General features: G+C 40.5%; 1 protein-coding gene across 1 annotated transcript in view; it reads left to right on the forward strand.

Annotated features, from left to right (window-relative positions):
* The window catches only part of DPT (dermatopontin), a 39,204-nt gene extending 21,497 nt beyond the window's left edge, over nucleotides 1-17,707 (forward strand). Inside the window, exons 2-4 of the mRNA XM_030875545.3 lie at nucleotides 632-757; nucleotides 12,856-12,963; nucleotides 16,593-17,707. Coding sequence (XP_030731405.1) covers nucleotides 632-757; nucleotides 12,856-12,963; nucleotides 16,593-16,659 — 301 coding nt within the window. The 3' untranslated portion in view covers nucleotides 16,660-17,707. The remainder of the gene's footprint in view (nucleotides 1-631; nucleotides 758-12,855; nucleotides 12,964-16,592) is intronic.
* Nucleotides 17,708-18,218: the final 511 nt, after the last annotated feature.

Here is an 18,218-nt window from a genome sequence, read left to right on the forward strand (position 1 = left end):
AACACTCCCTGACCATGTAGAGCTTGCCGTCTAGTGGGCAATAGAAAGATTCCTGGATAAGTTGTGAAAACTTGGGGTTGTGGTCCCAGCTCCCCACAGCTTGTACTGGGTCACCCTGTGCAAATCGCTGTGCCCATCTGGGCTTTGCCTGCTGAGTATCCTTGTGCTCCGTCTCCAGGCTTATGCTTCTAAGAAGGTCTTGTGAAAGCTTCTCTTTGTATTCTTTTTATTTTAATGCAAGTAATGTGAATTACATTATCTTTTATTTTAAATGGCATGAACAATATAATATTGCATTTGTAAAAATTCTAGATGCCTCTATATCCATTCATTTATGCATTCTTCCATCTAACAATATATTCATAGAGGTCTAACAAGAGCAGAGTTTCCCAATTTTCCTTCGGTTGAAAGACTGTGAATCATTTGAATTTTAATGGTGAGTATACATCATTCCTACCAGTAAAACAAAGTTTTTTTATGATTTGCATAAAAATGGAATAAATTGTAAAGAATCTAGGTCATTGAAAGAGTGTCATGACTCAATAACTGAGGGAGCTGGGATCTTGGAAAGGGGGGCTCTACTTGTGCATCGTTGTGGTTGGATGACTTGGACTTGTTCTCTTCTCTTCAGGTACCAGACGTGCTCCAACAATGGACTGGTGGCAGGATTCCAGAGCCGCTACTTCGAGTCAGTGCTGGATCGGGAGTGGCAATTTTACTGTTGTCGCTACAGCAAGAGATGCCCATATTCCTGCTGGTGAGTTTAGCAGCCAAACGCAACTCCTCACTGCTTCTGGGGCTGGAGAGGAGCTTGCGGGGTGGTGGGGGGCGGTGCTCTGGTCCAGGTTTCTGGCTTCAAATAAGCCTGGGCTGTCACAAACAAGTTTTAAATATAGCATCTAGCCTATAGAAGGGGATGGATGGATGGACGGATGGATGAGTGGAAGAAAATGTCAGAATAATACTCACACTGGGAGAGACCTTACAAGTCATCAACCCACTGCTCCTATATCCCTCTTTTGGCAGAAAAGGAAACAAACAGAATAGAGCAAGGATGTGACTTGCCCGAAACCACCCAGCTATTTCATGGGGGTTCACTTCTAAGCTGAAGTGTACTGACTCCTGTTTTAGTGCTCTTTTCCCTCTATCACAGTAACTACTCATCACATCCAAGGCTGCTGAACCCATCTGGGAACTTTTGTTTTCCCACGGGACTTCTTTGGAAGAAGCCAACCCTGTTCCAGGTCAGAGTGGCAAACATAGTATATAATTACAGACTGAAAAAGGAGGCTAGTGCTTTCTAGATAACTATGTAATTCCAGTCTGTGAAATTTTGTTCCTTTCCGGCTCCCTGGGCTGATGCCACATATCCCCTGACCTAGACTTTGGGTTGACTAGGAGAAGGATGTATATTTATTTACCCTGATAACTTACACTGGATGTTGACAACGTAACTTGTCCCCAGTTCTTCAGTCTGCAAACAAGTCAGACATTTCTGCTTTGGACAAAGGAATCCAAAAGTGTCAACATTTGAAGGTTGGCTGACTCAAATGATGTATCTCTCCTCAGAGTGATGCTTAGAAGAACAGCCTTGTGGGTTATGCTTATTCTCTGCAACCAGAGAGCATTATTCCACAGATGCCCACGTGGGGCACAATGTCTCTAAGGATATGCATCTCCAAACTCTTAACATTTTTCTGTTTGAAGCAATGATAAATGGTAACTTCAGAGATCAACGTCAGCTGATATCAGTAGCTATCTGATGGGGCAGGGACCTCGTCCAGCTTTCCAAAATGCCTCCATAAAGCTGTTCTTACTCCACCACAGCAGGCAAACAGGCATGGCTAGGGTGTAGGATATAACTGTGAAAGGTCCTGAATCCAAGGCCGAAGGGGCTTCACATTCTGGGGTAGTGTAGAAGGAGCCCACCAATCATTAAGATGCTAGGAAATTAATGAACATGGAACTATGTAGGTAGGCACAAAGTCTTGATATCAAAGACTGACAGATAGAGATGTGCAACTTTTCTTAAGTTGCCCAAGACATTCAAATCTCTGGTAGCCATATTTATCCTTGGCTTTGGTCTGCAATGGTCTGCCCATCTTCCTTCACCACCCTACCCTGCCCCTTCCTCATCCCACTACATCACCCAGACATGTCACTGATGGATGGTAGAACCAAAGGGTGGGGGGAGAAAGGAGAGAATTACTCAGAAAGACACAGCAAGTCAACTTAGAAGCAGTCCCTCTAAGGAAGGCTTCACTTACTGCACCTCTTTCCGGTTGCGTGGTGTTAGAGCTGAGAGCTACCACGGTTGTCAAGGAAATGGTACTTTTTCAAAGGGACACTTGGAGCAGCAGCAGAACGAGGCTGCCATATCACCATGGTAAGCAGTGCATGACTCACTATCCCACTGGTGTGTCTAGACATTTTAGTGGCATCTTTACATTTCCGGAGTCATGACGGTATATGTTTTTCTAAATTGAATGAAACCTCTAGGGCATGAATTAGGTCATAGTTCTTCAGCATCTCAGCATATCGCCTGGCACAAAGCGGGCCCTTAATACATTTCTCGAATGAATAATGAAACATCACAGGCGCATAGGAACTGTAACAGTGGTGAAACCTGACATTGATATGATGATGTTTTATAGCGGAAAAAGACTTCATTCACGAGCATCATTTTATTTGATCCTTTTAACAGCTCTTTGGAGTGAGAACTGTTTTCCCACACCTTCCCACAGTGAAAACTCCTGATAACTCTCTTATTTGAAACCTTCCCTTACATCACTTTAACTAGCTTGAATCACCTCCCAGGGAACTGGACATGTGTAGGTGGGGACATTTTTCTCTTCCCACTTTGAAGGCCATTCTGCAGCATTGAGCTTGACACTGAGAAGTGAGCATCTATCCTCTCTGTGCTTGCAAGCTTTTAGGGATTCAGGAATAGCACCACTCTGCACAGGAAAAAAAAAAAATCATCCAACCAACTCCCACATAAGTGCGGGATTTATTTGTTTGGTGGGAACCAAGGTGCTGCTCCCATTTCAGTCTCTGCAGTTTCTCATGAGATAATACAGCATCACTGAGCTCTGGCAAGAAAGCGAATTCCTGATAGATGCAGACATGGCGTCACTCACCGGTCCCCACTGGGATTGGATACATATGTAAACGTTACACATATTTATTTATATGTGAGAATTAATTCTTAGTCCATTCATCTGCAAACCACAAACACATCACTGAGGAAGCCACAACCTTTCACAGACTGTTTGAAATAATTCCTCAGTCTCCAAACGGCTCCAGCGGCTGCATGCCATGCCCCAGGCTGTCCCCCATCAGCATGCTAAGGCTGTCCATGTGGAGAATATGTCCCAGGAACCGACAGTTTTGAATTGAGCATGTGTTTCCTTTCCTAAATGGTTCTTCTCCAGATTTGTGACCTTACATCAGGTTCACTGGATAATATGTTTTGACCAAAAAAATAATGGCCTTCTTCAGAATTAACATAGATAACCCGTTAGTTTTCCTTCAGCCTTGAGTTTCTATGACTCTCAGATGTTGCATTCTATTTTCCGCTGCCTTGTCCCCCTCTCCCCTGCTCAAGTCATAGCCACAGAATTTTTCTTCTTAACTCCTAGATAGCTCTAGCTAACAACAACAAGAAAATCAGTTCATCATAACATTCTCCTCTGTCTACCCCAAAGCACTCCATCAAAGCTAATCTTTAACTCCTACTCTCATTGTTCAGATTTTAATACAAGATGGATAGTGTCTGCATGACTGTTCCCCACGAAATCGTGGCAGGGACAAGAATGACCTCATAGGTACCTCCACTGTGGCGTCTGTCACCCCCGCCCCAGCTCAAATGCCTGCTGCGGCACTGTTCCCAGAGGTCTGGTGGGAAGGACAGCTTCTACACTGGTTCTTCTGAGCAGGTGGGAAGCTGTTATTATAGAGATGGAGACACACACGCTTTGAGAAATAGGACTGAATGTTAACATTTAAAGCAGCGTGCATTGAGTTTAGATGCTTTGGTGCCGTGCACCAACCATTGCCTGGCATTGCGTGATGCACAAAGCACTCATTCGGGAGACAATGGCCCCTCTGAGCTTGAGCAAAATCAGTCATACCTTTCATCAGTTGGGGTGGCCATCGTAATTACTGTGCCATATTTATAATACAGAAATGTGTTTGCTGCGTGCATATCAGTGCTGCCTCCTTTCTTATGCACAAACTTCAAGAGCAGAAACTTCAGAGATGTCGCTGGTTGTCTAGTAAGTATTGGGTAACGAAGGCCAGGCCCTATTTGCTACTTTAAAACAAAGTAAACCTCACAATTTGAGACCAAATTTGTCATTTTGTTCTCTCTAGTCTGCTCTCCTTTACTGTTTTCTAGAAATAATCATTCATTCTTCTATTCATGAATTCATTTAATCAGACTGAATATAAATGAATATAAAATAAGCACAACTCATAGAATTTGATTCAGTTCCTGTTGATCACGATGATGATAATGATGATTTTTATTTATTGAGCACTTATCATGTTAACACATTGACTTTTTTTTGAATATTTTATTTTTTAATACAGCAGGCTTTTATTAGTTATCTGTTTTATAAATATTAGTGTATATATGTCAATCCCAATCTCCCAATTCATCCCACCACCACCACCACCCCCGCTTTCCGCCTTGGTATCCATACATTTGTTCTCTATATCTGTGTCTCTATTTATACCCTGCTAACTGGTTCATCTGTATCATTTTCTAGGTTCCACATATATGCGTTAATATACGATATTTGTTTTTCTCTTTCTGACTTATTTCACTCTTTATGACAGTCTAAAGGTCCATCCACGTCTCTGCAAATGACTCAATTTTGTTCCTGTTTATGGCTGAGTAATATTCCATTGTATATATGTACCACATCTTCTTTATCCATTCATCTGTAGATGGGGATTTAAGTTGCTTTCATGACCTAGCTATTGTAAATAGAGCTGCAATGAACAGTAGGGTGCCTGTGTCTTTTTGAATTATGGTTTTCACTGGGTATATGCCCAGTGGGACTGCTGAGTCATATGGTAAATCTATTTTTAGTTTTTTAAGGAACCTCCATACTGTTCTCCATAGTGACTGTATCAATTTATATTCCCACCAACAGTGAAAGAGGGTTCCCTTTTCTCCACACCTTCTCCAGCATTTGTTGATTGTAGATTTTCTGAAGATGCCCATTCTAACTGGTGTGAGGTGATACCTCATTGTACTTTTGATTTGCATTTCTCTAATAATTAGTGATGTTGAGCAGCTTGTCATGTGCCTCTTGGCCATTTTATTGTCATACTGCTGCTTTTAGTAGTCTCTTAGGATGCTGTGTATTTCTGTGGTGTCTGTTGTAACTTCTCCTTTTTCATTTCTAATTTTATTGATTTGAGTCCTCTCCCTCTTTTTCTTGATGAGTCTGGCTAAAGGTTTATCAATTTTCTTTATCTTTTCAAAGAACCAGTTTTTAGTTTTCTTGACCTTTTCTACCGTTTTCTTTGTTTCTGTTTCATTTATTTTTGCTCTGATCTTTATGATTTCTTTCCTTCTACTAACTTTGGGTTTTGTTTGTTCTTCTACCTCTAGTTCTATTAGGTATAAGAGTAGGCTTTTTATTTGAGATTTTTCTTGTTTCTTGAGGTAGGATGGTATTGCTATAAACTTCCCTCTTAGAACTGCTTTTGCTGCATCCCATAGGTTTTGGATCATCGTGTTTCTGTTGTCATTTGTCTCTAGGTATTTTTTAATTTCCTTTTTGATTTATTCAGTGATCTCTTGGTCATTTAGTAACGTATTGTTTAGCCTCCACGTGTTTGTGGGGTTTTTCTTTTTTTTCCCCTGTAATTTGTATCTAATCTCATAGTGTGCTGGTCGGAAAAGATGCTTGATATGATTTCAATTAATTTACCAAAGCTTGATTTGTGACCCAAGATGTGATCTATCCTGGAGAATGTTCCATTTGCACTTGAGAAGAAAGTGTAATCTGCTGTTTTTGGATGGAATGTCCTATAAATATCAATTAAATCTATCTGGTCTATTGTGTTGTTTAAAGCTTGTGTTTCCTTATTAATTTTCTGTCTGGATGATCTGTCCATTGGTGTAAGTGAGGTGTTAAAGTCCCCCACTATTATTGTATTACTGTCGATTTCCTCTTTTATAGCTGTTAGCAGTTGCCTTATGTATTGAGGTGCTCCTATGTTGGGTGCATATGTATTTATAATTGTTATATCTTCTTGGATTGATCCCTTGGTGATTCTGTAGTGTCCTTCCTTGTCTCTTGTGACATTCTTTACTTTAAAGTCTATTTTATCTGATATGAGTATTGCTACTCCAGCTTTCTTCTGATTTCCATTTGTATGGAATATCTTTTCCATCCCCTCACTTTCAGTCTGTATGTGTCCCTAGGTCTGAAGTGGGACTCTTGTAGATAGCATATATATGGGTCTTGTTTTTGTATCCATTCAGTGAGCCTGTGTCTTTTGGTTGGAGCAGTTAATCCATTCACGTTTAAGGTAATTATCGATATGTATATGCCTATTACCATTTTCTTAATTGTTATGGGTTTGTTTTTGTAGGTCCTTTTCTTCTCTGTGTTTCCCACTTAGAGAAGTTCCTTTATCATTTGTTGTAGAGCTGGTTTGGTGGTGCTGAATTCTCGTAGCTTTTGCTTGCCTTTAACGCTTTTGACTTCTCTGTTGAATCTGAATGTGATCCTTGCCAAGTAGAGTAATCTTGGTTGTAGGTTCTTCCTTTTCATCACTTTAAGTATATTGTGGCACTCCCTTCTGGCTTGTAGAGTTTCTGCTGAGAAATCAGCTATTAACCTTATGGGAGTTCCCTTGTATGTTATTTGTCGTTTTTCACTTGTTGCTTTCAATAATTTTTCTTTGTCTTTAATTTTTGTCAATTTGATTACCATGTGTCTTGGCATGTTTCTGCTTGGGTTTATCCTGCCTGGGACTCTCTGCACTACCTGGACTTGGGTGGCTATTTCCTTTCTCCTGTTAGGGAAGTTTTTGACTATAATCCCTTCAAATATTTCCTCAGGTCCTTTCTCTCTTTCTTGTCTTTCTGGGACCCCTATAATGCAAATGTTGGTGTGTTTAATGTTGTCCCAGAGGTCTCTTATTCTGTCTTCATTTCTTTTCATTCTTTTTTCTGTTTCATGGCAGTGAATTCCACCATTCTATTTTCCCGGTCACTTATATGTTCTTTTGCCTCAGTTATTCTGCTATTGATTCATTATAGTGTATTTTTCATTTCAGTTATTGGATTGTTCATCTCTGCTTGTTTGGTCTTTAATTCTTTCTTTAATCCTTTAATCCTTTCTTTAATCCTTCTAGGTCTTTTTTAAACACACCTTGCATCTTCCCGATCTTTGCCTCCATTCTTTTTCCGAGGTCCTGGATAATCTTCACTATCATTATTCTGAATTTTTTTTCTGGGAGGTTGCTTGTCTCCACTTCATTTAGTTGTTTTTCTGGGGTTTATCTTGTTCCTTCCTCTGGTACATAGTCCTCTGCCTTTTCACTTTGTGTATCTTTTGTGAATGTGGTTTTCCTTCCACAGGCTGCAGGAATGTAATTCTCCTTGCTTCTGCTGGCTGCCCTCTGGTGGATGAGGCTATCTAAGAGGCTTGTGCCTCGTTTATTTCTTATGCATGCAACTCATGATACTATGACACAGATAAGAGAATTGAGGTGCAGAAATTGCGACTTGTTCAAAGTACTGAACTCAATTCCAACAGGTCTATCTGCTTCCCAATCCCATGTTCTTTGCAGAGAACAGAGCTCTCTGAGTGTTGATAAGGAAATAAGACCTGGACAGGTGAAGTATTAGGTAACAATACAGTAGGCACCCAGTAGTGAAAACAGAGAAGAAAGTGGTTATTTTTGCTGAAGGGGAGATGTTGCAGATGGAGTTGCCCCCACTGATTGCAGGACCATAGCAACCATGATGTAAGTTGGCCAGTGAAAGCCAGCATGAATCAAAACAAATGTGTTTGCTGACCAGCCCTGAGCTTGGACAGCGAGCTGGAAACTCAGTTCTAAGAGAATGATTTGGAAAATACTTAGGGACTTTCCTCTTCTAATTTAAGTCACAGATATCTCTGGAACTGTGTTCCCCATGTTGTGATACATATTTGAACCGTTTGATATATAGATCTCCAAAATCCGCCACAAGTGGACAGACATGAACATACTGCATTCTTTCTCATACCCCCAGAGTTCAGGGTCTCTCTGCAGAGAAGGGCACTTTGGTGACTACAGAGTCATTTAGTCTCACTTGACCACTTTCCCCAGCTCTTTGCAGTAGAAGCCAGGGTGACTGTTCCCTTGAGGTTGCTTTCCTTTATGCATAAGTGCAATTGGGTTTTACTTTTCGCATTTTTGCAAAAGTAATTCAAACAGGTTCTGGTACAGCACCTATTGCGGGTGCCAGACGACTGGCAAATTAGCCTAACCTAAAGTTTTCTCATTTCTTGTAGCTTACCTAGAAAAGCATTTATTATGCAAGAGGATTGATCACAAACAGATTCTGTTTATTTAAGACATTTCTCAATGATTTTCCTGTCAGAAAGGGGCATCTTCTTTTTGGCTGGATGCAGAATGTAGGCCAGCTTCAACACATCAAGTCTATAAATGTTGAATTTCTCCTCCATGCCCACTGCTGAACTAGATCATAAAGGTGTATATGACCTCCATGTACCAATGACCCCTCAAAGAGTTCCCTGTATTGATCATCATCGTGAAACAAGATGCTATACAGTATTCTGTTTTTAATCAGATGCTAAATATGTGGTGCTAACAAGTAATAGAACATTAGAATGTGATATTTTAGATGAGGTGTTAATTAGGAAGTGGAGAAACTAGGAGCAAAACAGAACTAGAGATTGGACTGACCAGAAGAAGCTTCTCTGAAATGTTGTTTGAGCATGGGCTGAGCTCTTAACAATGGGATGGAAAACATTGTTTCCTCTTGTCTTTAAAAATGCTGAAGTATGGCTTCCTCAGGTACCCCCTTCTGGTTTGTTAACTTGTAAGTGCTGAGTTTTCTTCCAGTTTTTACAGTAGGAGTCTGTAGTGTGTGCCTCTCTGGCATTTCACGAAGTGGGATAAGGTTGAGGATGTGACACTAGCTGACTTTGGGTCATGAGACATGGCCCCATTTGTTCATGTGCACTCCAGTGGGGTGCATGGCCTGAAAGTGGAGCCTCTAGGATGACCCCAAATAATCCAGCTGTCCTACCTACCAGCAGGTCAGACAAGTAACAGATAGATGCTGGTGCTATGAAGTCTGACTTTATGTTCAAGTCTCAGTAATCAATAATAAAGCTGAAGTTTGTTAAAATCTTATACTGAGTCACTTTCTGTTAAAGAATAGAGTCAAAACCCTTTAACTATTAAAAACCGCATAATTTCTTAAGCAAACCTCCGACAAAAAGTAAAATTGTCCTCTTTAGCTAACTAAATTCTATCTCTACTCCCCTTTTTAAAATGAATGTGATAACATATATCTGAGTAAGCTCTGTGATATGTCCTATTCTCACAGCAAAGGAGAATGCCATCTATCAGCTGCAGTTCAGTTAGTGGTAACGTATTGGAGAGAAATCATTTATTGATTCTAGTTGGATCTACAGATAATTTCAGAGCTTTAATAACCTTAGACGAGAAAATCCTATATCAGTCTTAAAAATCCCTTCCATTTGTATGGGCTCTCTTCAGTTCATAACTAATTTCTTTCCATCTCCTTCAACCTTATCTAATACAAGAAGCTGTACAAGTGGTTCTATGTTATCAAGTTCTCACTTAGCTTTGGAACAACTTTCTGTCTCTCTCATCTTGCCTGCATAGGGCATAAAAAGTAATGTAAAGCGAGGAATTGTACCCCAATAGTCACTCATCTAAAAGTGATAGGAGGAACACATACACACACATATGTACTTCTTTGTAAAGGGGTATGTAAGGCTCCTGATAGAAGAGCTTCAGTAATAGACTCATTTCAGTAAATTGAATAAAGACACCTTTCTGACTGAACTTTCCCTTCATCTTGCCAAGCTGAAGGCTTGTTTGATTGTTGTAATTGGCCTAGGAATGTACGGCAATGCTCAGTATGATGTGTGTTTTGCCAAAAAGCTGCCTGAAGTGACCTGGTAATTCACAAGGAATCTGGAACCACACTGAACTCTCCCCCTCTCTCCCTCTGGAAGCTCATTGCCATAGCTTATGAAACGCTGATCTTCTGCTTCCCTGTAGTCTCTTAATTTCCCGACAAGTCCCTATGCCCTTGTCCCAATACCTAGTTCTGAAAGTTTAAATTCTTTTTTTCCTCTGAGGAGCCATTACTAGGGCTTTCACTTATTAGAATATTTTGTGTGTGCATGATGTCATCACGAACTAAACGGAGACACATCTATCTGGTTCTAAAATTCAGAATCCTGGATCGTATTGAAACAGCAGCTCCCTCTATGAATGGTGTTTGGGAGGTTCACTTTCCTCCCAAAGGGGAGGAAAGGGGCCTTTCTCCCTCTGTATTTTCAGTTTCATAAAGTAGGGATAATTTCTATCAATATCCAAACTCCTTCCCTAGCCTCTTTAATCTAGGATTCTGTAAGATAGTCTAAACTTTATCTCATGATTTTATAACTAAAACAAAACAACACCAAACCCCAGAAATGAAGCAAAAACAAAAACTTGCCTGGGATCAAGATGGAAATACACAAATAAGCATGCATAATACCTTCTCCAGGGCATTCTAGAAACTCACTGAACAGCAGTCCCCCACAGAGAAATCTCCCAGTTGAACAGCAGGCCCTTTGGTCTGATCACCTCCAAAAATGAAGCAATAGGGAATGCTCGTTGGAGAAAGCGTTGGATGACTTTTGTCCCCCTTTGAAGCTTAAAATGTCATGATTTTTTTAAAATGCAAGCCTCTTTCCCACTTATTCCAAATGTATTTAACTATCCAAATCATCTGAAGGTAGATCAGTAAAGACTTAAATAGAAGACTAGCCTAATTATTTCCAATAGTTTTGGCAATTGGATTTAGCCTAATGCAGTATTGCCTTGTGTAGATTTTGCCTCAGCAGGTATTAAAATGTTTGGCAATTAACTTTTATACACTGTATTTAAAGAATGCTCTAAAAGTTCTGGAAAATACTTTGTGCTTCCTGATGCAAGAAAAACACCTCCTACTCCATCTCTTTTAATCCTAATTTGCATTATCCACATTCTCAACCAATCCCTCTTTCTTTGGGTAAACTTGAATCTAGCACTTGTTAGGATCCTCAGGGATCATAAACCAATGGAATCCAAATGACAACCTATTAGGTCCACTTATGAGTCATTTAACATTTTCATTAGAAAGATAAAGCCCCTGTTCTGGGTCTCTTTAGAAGCACAAAATAGACTTCTGCATTAGCCTTATTTCCTTTCATGAACATGTTGGGTCTGGCATCCTGATAGAGCATGCTTATGTCTTAAGAAGAGAAAAATCAGAGAACAAGGACAACTGCATAATGTGGGAAAAGGGATGGTTATGAACAAAGACAGTGAATTTTTAGGGCTCTGGCTAGCCCAGGTTACCCTGAGCTAACCATTGATCTTGTTGCATCTAAGCACTGAGATTCTCTTGGGAGACCTTCCAGTTTATAAATCAATCTTTTTAAGATTTCATGACAATCTTGCAGTATTAGGACTACACAGGGAGAGATGTTTCTATCATCAACATACAATGACCCCAAATCACATTAAATTACTAACACTCACTATTTGTTTCCCAAGCAGCCTTGGGGATGCAGATGAAGACTTTGGGGAACCTGCATCATACTGAAAGGACTATTTTGGTCTTCAAGAGCCCCAGTGGTTTAGCCTTATAAGAACCAGGAAATTCAAGATTTATTCCAGGGTGGACCACAACGAACCTCTTCAGAGAGAGGCCCAGGATTGACGTAATTTTGGAGAAAGAAGGAAAGGAGAAGGAGGAAGAAGAAACAAAATTTCTTCTAATAATTCAACTCCTACCACGTGTCACACATATTTGTATTACTGCCAATGACAAACCTATAAGGTAGCTTTCATTCTTCTATAGACCAGGAAACTGAGATTAAATGACTCTCCCAAGGCTATTTATTTATTCAGCAAATACTTACTAGGTACCAGGAACTGTTTTAGGCGCCAAAGAAACAATGGCAGACTAGGTAAAGACCACCCTTGTACAGCTTACCTTTTACTTTAATATTTTTCAAACACCTTTTAGATCATGACTCACAATAAAAAATGCATATTAAACTATTACACAATACAAACATCATATAAATACAAACATGCATATATACTTGAAACAAAGTTTTTACGCACACACCCAAGAACTTATCTTTAGTGTGTACAATGCAGTCTCTGATATTTTCTATTCTGCTTCTTCTTTTTTTAAAGTTCATCTGGTACTAACCAATTAAATTAATTTCATGATCTGCAACTAAGTCACAATCCACAGTTTGAAAACGTGGTTCTAGTGGACTTGAATGGAATGGATTAATATTGATATTAATCAATATTTCCTCGAGGCCTGAGGAGTTATCTACATCTTTTTCAGTGTATAATTTAACGGCAAGAAGGAATATGAGAAGTGCAAGGAAGCTGTCCATCATTTTGCAGCCTGGAATAGCTTGGTGGAGGCCATCCACCTCTGGTTTGGGTCTCCCATAACGTTCAAACTCCATCTCTCCTTTATAGTATGTCTCTTGTTTGCTCCTGTTTGCCTCCAGCAATAATAGTTTTATCTTTTCCCTCTAACCTTTTGTTCTTCCCACATAGGCTGACAACAGAATATCCAGGCCACTATGGTGAGGAAATGGACATGATTTCCTACAATTATGATTACTATATACGAGGAGCAACAACCACTTTCTCTCCAGTGGAAAGGTGAGCCTTCACCATGGGCTAGGGTTAGCGAGGTCAGGAATTAGCTCCACACAAGGATCATGCCTGCAGGAACCTGGATCTGGGGTTTTCCCTATTTGAGTTTCTTACTTGGTCTAAGATTAACTGAGAGATTGATGGGATAGTGGAAAGCAATGAGAATTGAACCCATTTCATGGAGCAGCTCACCCTTGGAGATGAGGTTGTGTTCCAGCTTGCTCAGAGCAGGAAATTCCCAACTTGGTATTCCATGATGTTCTAAGCTTTTCCCTGTATTCAATTTCAAAGAGCATTTTTCCTTACCAAACATTAGGAAGAGAGTACAAAAATGATTGAAAGAGTATCCACTGTCAAAATGAACCCTCTCCAATGCCATTTCTCCATATGGTCCCCACTTTGGGTTGTGGGAAGAGAGAGAGAAAAGAAGGAGAGGGGGCTGGAGGGGAGAAACACACAAAACTTACCAACCTTATTTAGAAATAAAAAAGGAGAATTTAAATAACGGAAAAGAAAACGACACTAATTTTTTAAATCTGTTTGCTCTCACAATCAGCTCCCAATCTTATCACAAATATTGAATACATCAAAACAAAACAAGAAGAAGAAAATAAAAATTCTTCTCCCTACTAATAAAGAGACATGAATAAATTCAGGTGTTAAAAGGTTGATCTGTCTACTTTTAGTCAGGTGATCATCACTTTACACAGCAAATGAATTCCTGAAAAGTTAGCAATAAATATTTTTCAAATAGGACAAAACCTAACTCATTAAATAATAGATTGACAAATTTGAGTGTGACTTATGTTTTGTGTATATTTATGCTTTTGAGTGCAATGATATCACACCTAACTGATACAATACAATACAATACAACTGATACAATACAATACAATACAACTGATACAATCCTTAATTTAAAAAAAGAAAAATAAAACAGAAAAAAAACCCCATGAAGTAGCTCTGAAAAGACACAATACGTGTTGCCGGCTCCATGAACAAAAACCCTTACATTTGCTCATAGGAGAACTTCTTAGTTCTCACACATTAATTATTTGTATTTTAGATATGTTTTTATCTAGCTTAGTTACTATTTCTAGAAGGGGCAAATTAAAAAATAAAGAGGGAAGATATTACTTAGAATGAGACTCACTTCACCAGTGAGAAGAAATAGCTGAATGATGTGACACACACAAAAACATACTTAAGAAAAAGAAAGAAAGAAAAGGAAAGACCTAAGAACTCAAAGACTATGGAAGTCCGGTGACATTTAGCAGGAGTGTGTATCCCCAACAGGCAGCACTGGATAACATTATAGCAGAGAGCTCAATATTCCTAATGATGTCTCCAAGTCATCATGAAAATTAGTTCTGCATTTCCTCCTTAAGAAGGCAGGAAGGAATACAGTAAAGAAAGCATGCCATCCAAAATTTCCAGCAAATAAGTACATTTTGGCAGTTAAAATGTCCAACTGCTTGGCTTGGAAATTTTCAGTTATGTGGTTTAACTCAAAATCTTGGAAAACTGAGATACTATGTCATGCATTTGTTTAAAATGAATATACCCATGTAATTTTGCTACTGTCACTAACAATCAGTGGCTTAAAGGTCCACAACTTCGATTTCTTCCATTCTGCTAAAAGAGGCTGAGGCCACTACCTTGGATAAATATTGTCAGTGCACAGGACTCACTGGGCAGGAGCTTTTCCTCTACATGCAAATCGTAGTGGTCTCCTCCTGGAATGGAGTTGCTCATCTGGGGCACTACCGACAACTGGGGCCAGATACTTCTTTGTTGCAGGAGCCTTTCCTGTGCAGTCTAGATGTTCAGCAGCACCTGGCCCCTACACACTGGCTGGCAGTAGCAACCCCCACCCATAGTTGTGACAACAGCAACAACGAACCCTGGGGAGCAAAACTGCCCCTGCTTGAGCACCACTGTCCAGGAAAGAAATCAGCGACTAAGCCTGATTTGGGTACCTTGATTCTTTTACAACCAAGTAGTCTACACTTTGCTTAGCATCAATTAAAAGCCTCGTAAAAGAGTAGCGTGAATGCCTGGCTGAAGATCTCATTTACCTGTGTCTGTTGGCACAGAGATAAATAAGACTTGTCTACAGTAATAAAATTCATTTGATAAATATGCATGCTACCAATTTTCTAACCTCCATCTAAAACAAGCCATGTCCTCTGTTGCCAACTGCAGGAATAAATACTAATAAATAGTTGGTTATCCAGGCTCTTAAAGATCTGTACTGGAGGACCCTATGCCCAATAACTCTACACAAAGAAGCTGGAGCAGCAGACTCAAATGATAAAGCCTGCCTTCGGCTGTTTGAGCAGCATGTACCATAGCTGCTGTTATCTCCCAGAACTGAGAGTAGTCAGCCCCCCTTCCAGATGGATGGAGATCTTACCACTGTTGGTGTTTTAGAGAAACTGATCTGGGAAGAGGCCTTTCAGATTGAAAAGGAAGAAGGATATTCTAAGGTTGAATGACCTCACTGTGCTTGGGAAGCATTTGTGTGATCGTATATGGAATGACTCTTTCTTTTTGCCCTTCATCAAGACTTTGCGAAGGATGTGACAGCCCATGTCCTCGATGGGATTATGGGTATCAAGTTATGGAGGCATTCTGATATAAGATAAAGAGGAAGATTTGAGTTCAACAAACTTGGAACCTGAAATTGTCACCTAATTATGTTAATGAAGGCCACTTATTTCTCTGAGTCTGCTTCTTCACCTTAACAATGACTTATCATGAGGATTAAATGAAAAAATATGTAAAGCATCTAGTGCAATGCTGGATAGATTGGAGGACTCAGCAAATAGTAGTTACAATTGTCAATACCATCACCGTTAACATTGTTAAACAAAATCAGACCAGAAAAGTGCTGTGCAGAGTAGGATCTCAAAAATTTTTTGTTAAACGGGTGAACAAAGAACTTAGGCTAGCCCTTAGCAAAGAACATTCCTTGAAATGTATCCACACCATGTTATTTCAAAATTGAGCAATTCTATGTCCTCTCATACCCATGCCTGACCATTTAAACAAATACTCAATTCAATTTGTTATACAAGAATGGCAGGCATTTTCTTTTTCACTTTACGGGTTTTAGAGTTGTTTCCCCTCCCTTCATTTCCCTATGATAGTGTCTTCTGAAGGGGAACACACAGGGCATAGCATGGAGCGTAGCACATGATAGGTATTTAGGAAAAGAAAGAATGAGCAGATGGATGGCCTAGGTAAGAGAAGATTCTTTACCGTGAAATGGAGACAATGTTGAATAAATGCTTTTATTACAAGTTGTTAACCTATATGTCCAAGAGGTCCCTTTGAGACAGAGCAGTGGTGAACTGATCACTGGTGATAAACAGGACCTCGACATGCCAGTGACCTAGCTAGTCCCCTCCTAGGTGCAACTTGAACTAGGTGAGGCGGTGTCCAGGACTCCTGACCTCATAGACGATTACTTGTAGGTTTTCTAGTGACTTCATAGATGTGTCTTCTGAGAGGAAAGTGAAATTAGTTGGCCCTAAATGCTCCAAAGGTTTTTCACTCCTTTACTCTTAGCAGTGGTTTTTCCTAAGGTGTCTTTTCTCACTGACGTTAGCTCTCTGACTCTCTCCCCACAGGGATCGCCAGTGGAAGTTCATAATGTGCCGGATGACTGACTACAACTGCGAATTTGAAAATGTTTAGATTTGCAACCTACCAATCTGGGTGAAGGGAAAGGGGCCAGGAGACCTGAGGATGTCCACTTACGTTAACATCAGTTGGGACTCCTAAATGGTTTCTACCGCTCTCTTTTCTTCTCCCTGAGCTGGTTGATAGTTGCTATGCCGGCTATCTGGGCCCTTCTGACTAGTATCACACTTATAATAAAATCCACAGTTTCTCACTTTCAACAAGTTCCATAGCAACGATTTTATATGAGTGACAATGGCTCTGTTGCACACCATGTATTCTGTGTGCATGCTCACAGCCTGAAAAAGAAGCCTGGCTGCTGGAGCACCTGTCACAGCCTTGCTGCTGCTTTTACTACCCAATAAGCCGCCTGTTGCTGAGCAGTGTCTGTGAACAGGTTCAGTAGTGGAGTGAAGGGGCAGAAACTGAGGAAGGGGAAGGAAGGTCTGCAGCTATGACTGTCTGAAGGAAACCTAGGGTCCTCACCTAGAACAGACCTTCTGCCTTCAGGGGACATGCTTCCACTCTCCCCCACCACATGAGCCATGGTTGCCTAGAAGTTCACCTACAGAGCTCCGTGCTCCAGGAGGGAGGAGACTGTGAGGTGAAATGGGGAGGTGGAAGAGTTTGGGGGCTGAAAGACTGAGGATTAGAAGAATTTCCTAAATCGGAAGAAGACTACTAGCACACCCAGTAATGAAAATGAGCATCGGAACCAGAGGAACCTGTGGGAATCTGTCTCAAGTAAGACAAAAACAAGAAAGAAGAGAGAGGTCAGAGAATGGAACTCAAATTAGGAACCTGGAGGGAAAGGGAGTGTGGTCAGGGTGCTTTGGAAAACTGAAAAAGGGGTTTGACTCACTGGCACCTGGAAAGGCTGGCATACGTCCTGTAGCTGTGAGAGCTCTGGAAAACTCACTCGGATTGGTCTCAATATTCTGGATGGGAAGGCCTGTCCTGGGGGGTCTCCTTCTCTTCTATGTGTAGTTTAGGAGTGTCTTTTGCAGAGGTGGCATTATCTTTCCTCCTCCTGTGATGTCTCTGTCCCCAGCCCTTTTCACTCTCTTCGTCATAAAAGGAATAAACATATTAACATTTACTATGCTGCAAATGTTAAGGGTCAGCTTTTTTCTCGCTTCACTCCCCTTTCTGATTATTCATCCATCCATTCAGAAAATACAGCTTAGCGTTGTGATTGTGCCAAGTACCATGCATGGCACCAGGAATACAATAACGATAATGACAGAATATGGTTAAGAAATCCAATACGTAAAGTATAAAGGACTAAGTGATTCCATTAAGGATTGGACAAAGGGTGGAATCACATTTCTCTGCCTTTAAATCCTCCTCACACCAATGCTTTTTAACCACAGGGAGCCCCTATTTCCTTTACCCATACAGTTGGCCTTTTCTTTTCAGGTCTATGCTGCCCTTCCCTTCTTTTCTCTCTCAGGGGACCCAGGAGAGCAGGCAGCCAAGCAAAACCACAGGGGTCACCCACCTTGTTATGCAAGCCATCTAGGTGGCCAAGATAGTGAATCTCAGCCAGTGATGCTGCATTTCCCACAGTGAGA

The sequence above is a fragment of the Globicephala melas genome, chromosome 1 (assembly GCF_963455315.2).
Source record: "Globicephala melas chromosome 1, mGloMel1.2, whole genome shotgun sequence".
In the NCBI taxonomy this organism is placed as follows: Eukaryota; Metazoa; Chordata; class Mammalia; order Artiodactyla; family Delphinidae; genus Globicephala; species Globicephala melas.